Genomic DNA, 7,845 nt, shown 5'->3' with positions numbered 1-7,845 from the left:
TGTCTTGTGTGTGTTGAGTGTGTGCAGTGTGTGGAGTGATGTGTGTGTTGTGTGTCTTGTGTGTGGAGGGATGTGTGTGTAGTGCGAGTTGTGTAATTAATATAAACAAACACGGACAGATGACATATGTGTTAAAGTGACAGGTGTATGTACGGTGGCTCAGTGTGGACACACAGCATCAGTACTGATGTTGAATAAAGACTTTTATTAGATTGAGATATAGTACATTTATTCAGTAAAATTAAAGACCAGCATTTGGTATTAATAATTCAGAAGAAAGAACACCAGGGCCCTTTTTAATAGGCTAGACCTGCATTGTCAGCAGAAAGGATTTGTTTCTGCACGTAAAGATCTCGAATTTCAGTGATGTTCTGGAGAGAGGGAAAAGCTGCACCTGAGATTAAACCAGATCATTCCATGACCTATAAGTCATTCAGTCTGCATCCAGCAACGAGGAACCGCTCAATGTGTTTAATGACATTAGGATCTTATTAACTGATCTGAATGGTCAGTTAAAGTCTCTGAGTGTCTGACTGGAAGGTTTGGTGATTTGGAGCTCTGTGATTGGCTGATTTCAGTGTTTACTCGCTGCAGTCGTCTCCGGCCACCATGCTGCTGTACATCCTCTGCTGCTCCTGCTTAAACGAGTCTTTTACTTTGGCTCTCTTTAAACCACCGTCCCTACACACACACATACACACACACACACACACACACACACACACACACACACAAGGTTACAAAGTTCAAACATGTTACTAAATATAACCTCAATTTATTGGATATTAATAAAGTGATGACGAACCAGGACAAGTCCACCAGTCCTCCCTGTCTCGCAATCAGAGACTTCACCCTGTTAGCAAACCGCACAGCATCCTCTCCTTCCTGTTCACACAGGAAATGATTAATCAATGGCATGATTGCCATGACAACACAACTCAGTTCTCTGGTTCTTTTCAGCTAGTTGTTTAATCTGTAAAACTGTGTGTTTTGATTTATTCAAAAATATCTGAAGCATTCATTTACAAATCTCTCCTGCTCACCTGCTGGGTCACGGGTGCTAGGTACCAGACGTTACAGACGATGGCCCAGCTCGTCATCATCCTCAGCAGGTAACTCACCATGCTGTACTTCCCACTGTTCCAGAACGCATCACCGAACCGTGGGTCGTACTGCACACATGCACACACACAAGCACATGCACACACACACACACACACACACAACACCATTTCTGTTGTTTATTGCCGAATTGCAGTTTACCCGGTGAGCTAGCTGTACAGGTTTGTTGTTATCGGTAACTCAGACAGTTTAAAGTGTCTTATAGTTTTTTCTTTTTTATACCTTTATGGCTACAGGATAGATGGTACCTCCGATTTCAAAACTCCCCTTCTTGAACATCATAACAGATGTGTTATTGATGCAGGTTCCTTTGTGTAGAGAGACAAGAACACATTCTAAACATTTCAGTCGCTGAAGTGACTTTCAGTCTGCAGGACATCACACTGCAGGTGATATAGTAATGTATTTGTGTTGACTCTCCAACCACATGGAGGTGTTATTTTACTCAGCTGAGAAACAGACCTCTGGAAGTATCTGTTAGAAGCCTGCAGTCAAAACTGGTCTGATGACAGTGGGCAACCAATGCATTTGAATTGCAAATAAATTTGACGTAACTGTTTTCTGACCCACTGGGTTACTTACCCTCAGGGAAAATAAGGATAGGGAGTTTGTTCTTGTCATTCACGTGATCCCTCAATCTGTGGAGGACAACACACAGGCTGTCAATAAACTGTGTGTGTGTTTGTTTGTGTGTGTGTGATTGATTCAATAATGCACATGATCATTAGATGATTTTAGTTTGAATGTGCGTTAATGTGACTGCACTGTTGTTCCACCTCTGTGTCACCAGGTGGCGATCTTTCATCTCTGCTCTCTCAAACCAGATGTGTGGACATGCTCGAACCATCGCTCGCTGAACCACACCCATCAAACCCCCATGGACCTGCCCTACCTGTCAATCAAACCAACAAAACAACACAGGAGACTTTTCTGAAAAAGAAAATAGTTTACATCTCAGTGAGAAATGTTTCTTTACAGCTCTGCATGATTTCTGTGTAGAATCAAACTCTCCTGACAGGCAGGTATTGAAGAATGAGGTGTTTGTGTGCGTAGTTCTGATTCTGGTACCACTAAAACCTGGTACTCATTTGTTTTCAGTCCCTGTGAAGTTGGACCACAGAGCTGAGGTTTTCTCCATACTACTACATGCTAACTAAACCCTGGACGTGTCATTAACATCAGTATTGAGGTATTTCCTCTCTGTGTTGGTGGTCAGAGAGCTGTCACTCACCATGGCGTATCCTCCATCGTTGGCCAGAATCACCACGTCGATGGGAGACGTGTGATTGGCTACACAGATTCCTCCCTTCCTCGGCTTGTTCTCTCTGGAACAGTGAAGTGAAGTGACATACGGCTAAGTATGGTGACCCATACTCAGAATTCGTTCTCTGCATTTAACGCATCCAAAGTGCACACACAGCAGTGAACACACACACACACCGTGCCTTGCTCAAGGGCACCTCAATCGTGGCCGGCCCGAGACTCGAACCCACAACCTTCGGGTTTCGAGTCAGACGCTCTACAGTGTTAAATATGTTACACTGAAGTTGTGTCACAGTTGTGTAGTGCTTGAGCGCTTGTTGTGTACCTGTTGTGGTAGTGAATGGTGGCTGAAAGGCCTCGAGCACAGATGCGGTAACACATAACGTGTACAAGTTCACTGAGCCAGTCCTTTATCCTGAACACACACACAGAGTACTCAGTACACAGGCATAAATAGTCAATAGTCAGAAATTTTCAAAACATTGGTTGTCTTTAATGTACTACTAATAAAAAAACATTCATTTCTATCAGACTTTGCTTTAGATAAATGTTACAGAGATGTTACACAAGTAAGACTGACGCTAACTGCTAACTGTTAACCGCTAACCATTGTGTCTCAGTCAAAGATGTAGTAGATCCTGAAGTGTGTGTAGTGCAAGAGAAACTCTACACATCTTTTATTTTAGCCTTCTCTTAATGCTAGGAGCAACTTTACACACTCAGACTCTACACACTCAGTGTTTCTTGTTTCTTTCCACAAGCCATCAGGCTTCTCAACAACTGAACTGCACTGAGCACAATACACACACACACACTCCACTGTGTGGACTGCACTGATCTGCACCACATACACACTTTTCCAATATACATCCATGTACACAGCCACACCCATATCAACCTTGTTTACATGTTATTTTGCACACTGATTTTGCTCTTTGCACATGCTGCTTTTCACAATTCATTACAGTACCTGAAAAGTGTTCATTCCAGTATTTTGCGCAAGAACTGTAGAATATATAGTATGTACTCTGGAGAGTGCTGCTTTTGTTTATTGTCTTGTAGTAACGTTTGTTTGAACTGTCATTTGTCTTGCACTGCTTGCAATCTGGTAGACTCTCAGACTCTACAAACTCAGACTCTACACATTCAGACTCTACTCATACAGTAATAATTTAAATATTCCCCACAGTATTTGCAGTGTTTGGTGTTTGCGTACCTGCAGTTGGGGAGAAATCCCACCACAGTGGTGCCAATGACCAGCCAGCTGAGGCCGATACACGCTAACATGATCCTGAACAGAAACAAACAAACAACCACTTGTGTTTATTACATGTATTTATTGTAGTGTATTACAGTATTTATACAACTGGTTTTGTAGCTGTTTATTGACCTCAGTGAGCAATGTAATGTATCTGAATGAGAGACTGATGAGATTGGTTTAGCGTCTGCAGCAAAGACACTTCAGCTTCATCGACAGGTTCGCTCTTCCTCTCGACACTAGGCTACATCTGGAGAGTACATCTGTGTGTGTGTGTGTGTGTGTGTGTGTGTGTGTGTGTGTGTGTGTGTGTGTGAGAGACCTGAGAGGCAGCAGGATGCCGTAGCGGACGATGACCCCGACCCCCCACAGCACAGTGAGGCGCAGTGATATGTAGTGGAAGTTGTTGTTGGTTCTCGTGAGCAGGTTCCAGGACTCTAGTTCCTCAGAGCTGAACCTCTGAGTCACCTCATCCTCCACAATGCTCTCAATCCCCTTCTTACTGAAGTAGAACACGTCACTAAAGGCAAAAGCCCCACCCACCCCTGACCTCGGCCTATTGCGTCGCAGCTCCCCGATCTCCTTTTCCAAGGACCAGTCATCTCGCTGGATCAGACCTGAGGAGGAGACGGAGACAAAAGATACAGTATTCTGATTACATTTTGAATTGTGTGTGTGTGTGTGTGTGTGTGTGTGTGTTTGTGTCTGTTTGTCTCTGTGTGTGTCTCTATCAAGTATTGTTTTTGTTTTCATAACACACACGTCACTGTGATTAACAGGAGAGAAGACGATTGTTGCTGTTGTTGAAAATTAATCAACACCTTCTGATCAATCAGATTATATCAGATTGTAGAATTTAAACAGAGCTGTGTGATGTAAAGAGAAATATAGAGAGGAAACTATTTCAGTAATGTGTAGTGAGAGTGAAGGAAATGACTGCACTGTTAGCTACAGAGAACATGTCAGAACAGATCAAAACACACCTTACTGCAGAAACAAGTAACTCACACACACGCACACACACACACACACACACACAAAGACACTCAGAAAACACAGTGACAGTGTATACAACTGAGTATAACTGTTCAAGTGTGTTTGTGTGTTTCTGTGGGGTTTGAGTGTATGAGTGAGTGTGTGTTCAAATGTGTGTACTTGAGTGTGTTCTTGTTCCAGACACTAAATCCTGTATAATGTATAAAGCTCTCTCTCTCTCTCTTGCTCTCTCTCTCTCTCTTGCTCTCTCTCTCTCTCTCTCGCTCTCTCTCTCACACACACACAATGGAATTCGTCCTTTCTGTCTCTTATCAGTGTTACTCTTTGTGATAAAGTGTAGAATATAGAGATCAATAATCAAGAGCAATGCATAAAGACCACTTTAATCTACTACTACTTTGTGTGTGTGTGTGCGTGTGTGTGTGTGTGCGTGCGTGCATGTGTGTGTGCACGCACGTGTGTGTGCGCGCAAGTGTGTGTGTGTGTGCACGTGTGTGTTCACCATAAGATGTAGAGTGTTTCAGCATCTCCTCTCTCTTGCTCTTCTGAATCTTCAGTGTTGCCCACTTTAACACACACACACACACAGACACAGACACACAGACACACTCAAGCTCAGACAGCTTTAACACATTAATTATAGCTCATATGTGATTTCATCATACATGTGTGAGAAAGCTATTCCATGCTATTCATTGACTACAGCTCAGCATTCACCAGTCATACCACATAGAGGCTGTGTGAAAAGCTGCTCACCATGGGACTGACCCTCCCTCTGTAACTGGGTGCTGAACTTCCTGATGAACAGACCCCAGTCAGTCAGGGTAGGGTAACAGACATCAGTTATCAGACCTGTGAGCACACAGACCCCTAAGGCTGTGTCCAGAGCCTACTGCTGTACACTCTCTTCACCTATGACTGCATGTCCTTAGGTTTGCAGATGGCATCACAGTCATGGGACTGATCACCATGGAAACGGTACATATACATTACTGCGTTTTATTTTTCTTTAGACATCCCAACTGTGGAGTTTGGGATCAGAGCACAGGTTCAGCTATGATACAGCGACCTGGAGCAGTGAGAGATAAGAGCTTCTTGTGACAGTGGCATCTTGGCAGTGCTCTGGCTTGAACCCTGACCTTCTGCTTAACAGGGAGACACTACAGGAGTGTGAAATTAAGGACAAGAAGACTTACTTACAGCTTCTGCACACAAGCCCTCAGACTCCTAAAAAACACACTCAACACAATTCCCCTCACTCCCAGCACCCCCACTGATGACTAAACTGGTTGTGCATTTTTCACAATGCATGCAGCTCCACACTGACTAGACTCAGCTGTTATATTTAAAAAAAATCATATTTCCTTCCTATAATTTGTTATTTATGTGTGTTTGTGTGTGCGTACCTCCAGTGTTTTGATGAGGATCTTCATGTAGGTCTCTGTGATGCCGAGTGAGAGGCCGAACATGGCCGGTAGCATGAGGAGCAGCAGCAGTGCCATGAAGAAGAACTGCAGTGCAGGAATCACCACTGCCCACACACACCCCATACTGCACACACACACCTATACTACACTTATAATCACACATACATACACACACACACCTTTACACCTCTATACACACCTCTATGTCATAGTCATACAACACCTTAATCATCCAACAAACACACTTAAACCACCACACGTAAAGTTCTCAGTCTGTACTAACACACACAAACACACACACACACACACACACACACACTCACCCCAGACTTAGTTTAAACACATCACAGCCCTGTATACACACCAACACAGGAAACATACAGAGAAAAAAGGAAACATGAGTAATCCATTTATAAAACAGGAACAAAAATCAGCGTGAACACAACCTTCACCTCACACACACACTTATACACTCACCTGCAGTGTGAACACACCCCTTTTAACCTCACACACACTTACACACTCACTCTATTGTGTGCTTTTATGGAACTGCTTTGTGAGTGTTAAATATAGACGTGCACCTGACACTCATTATGTCTCACACATGCAGTGTGTGTACAGTATGTGACAGTGTGGTGGTGGTGTGTGTGTGTGTGTGTCTGTCTGTGTGTGTGTGTGTGTCTGGTCAGAAGAGAAGTTCTGCACTTTGACCCCACCCCTAACCTTAAACCCCAACCTTTGTACATGTAATATGACTCAAGTGTGTGATTGTGTTAGTGTGTTTCTGCAGATAATCACTGTGTGTTTCAGTTAAATGAAGCATGAAATCACTTCAGTAATAAGAATAAAACCCTTAAATAAAACCTTTCAAAGGATGTAAATAAAGAGTGGATTTGAAACACCACACTGTTACTGAAATGTCTGTTAAAACTTGAACTTGATCAAACCTGTTCCAGGCAACACACACACACACACACACACACACACACACATACACATACACATACACACACACACACACTTCATTCTTTCACCACATAGAACACAGAAAAGTCAAAACTCACCCGATCCTCTCTCTCTCTCTCTCTCTCTCTCTCTGTGTGTGTGTGTGTGTGTGTGTGTATGTGTGTGTGTTTCTGTGTGTAAAGTTCAGCTGTGTCACAGGCAGCGCTGAAAGAAGTAAAGCTTCCTGCTGCTCTGTGGAGACACGACCTGGAGAAAGTCCACTGTAGAAGTGAGGGTAAAACAGCGCCATCATGAGGACAAGACTGGAAACACACACACTGCACCTTCTGCTCACTGAGAGCCTGGAACTGATGGGAAGTGTAAACTCCTGTCCTGAAGATGTGGAGAACTTACAGTTAAAGCTTTACCTCTAACTGGTACACAGCACTGACACTGGAGACTCCACCACATCACTCTACATCTAATGGTGAACACACACACACACACACACACACACACACGTACCTGTGAATGTGCTGTTGCTATAGAAACGTAATAGACCGAGCGTGTATTAATGTAATCGTGTGATTTGCGCGTGCGCTACAGTCAGGGCTGCTGAGAGAGAAAATGAATCAACGCCAGTCAGAAGTCAGAACTCAGCAGCGCTCTGGTGTGAAAGTTCTTCATTTCCTGGTGAACTTTAAACCTTTGGGATTATGAACTGAATTAGAGGAAATGAAATGAAATTGTGCTGAAATTTCATGACATGTCAGTGTTTGTTGGCCGTGAGGTTTGGGACAATGTCATGTATTAATATGTAAAGTGTTAAGATGC

At 43.3% G+C, this 7,845-nt stretch overlaps 1 protein-coding gene across 4 annotated transcripts; it reads right to left on the bottom strand.

Annotated features, from left to right (window-relative positions):
* Positions 1-185: 185 nt before the first annotated feature.
* On the bottom strand, positions 186-7,245 carry agpat9l (1-acylglycerol-3-phosphate O-acyltransferase 9, like). Of its 4 annotated transcripts, none has more exons than XM_060882693.1 (14): positions 7,131-7,245; positions 6,390-6,418; positions 6,046-6,204; positions 5,142-5,205; positions 3,966-4,260; positions 3,602-3,676; positions 2,711-2,800; positions 2,354-2,447; positions 1,899-2,014; positions 1,705-1,760; positions 1,345-1,430; positions 1,044-1,172; positions 806-885; positions 186-681 (listed from the first exon to the last, which is right to left on the bottom strand). In XM_060882693.1, the coding sequence occupies exons 3-14, from the start codon at positions 6,187-6,189 to the stop codon at positions 582-584; spliced, it is 1,329 nt and encodes a 442-aa protein (XP_060738676.1). In that variant the 5' UTR covers positions 6,190-6,204; positions 6,390-6,418; positions 7,131-7,245; the 3' UTR covers positions 186-581. The 4 variants fall into 4 exon arrangements, with proteins under 4 accessions (XP_060738676.1, XP_060738677.1, XP_060738678.1 ...); XM_060882694.1 differs by having other exon boundaries at positions 6,046-6,214; positions 7,131-7,241; XM_060882695.1 differs by lacking the exon at positions 6,390-6,418 and having other exon boundaries at positions 7,131-7,215.
* Between the last annotated feature and the right edge of the window lie 600 nt (positions 7,246-7,845).

This window comes from Tachysurus vachellii, chromosome 12 (genome assembly GCF_030014155.1).
Source record: "Tachysurus vachellii isolate PV-2020 chromosome 12, HZAU_Pvac_v1, whole genome shotgun sequence".
In the NCBI taxonomy this organism is placed as follows: Eukaryota; Metazoa; Chordata; class Actinopteri; order Siluriformes; family Bagridae; genus Tachysurus; species Tachysurus vachellii.
This window is presented reverse-complemented; position numbering and strand designations above follow the sequence as displayed.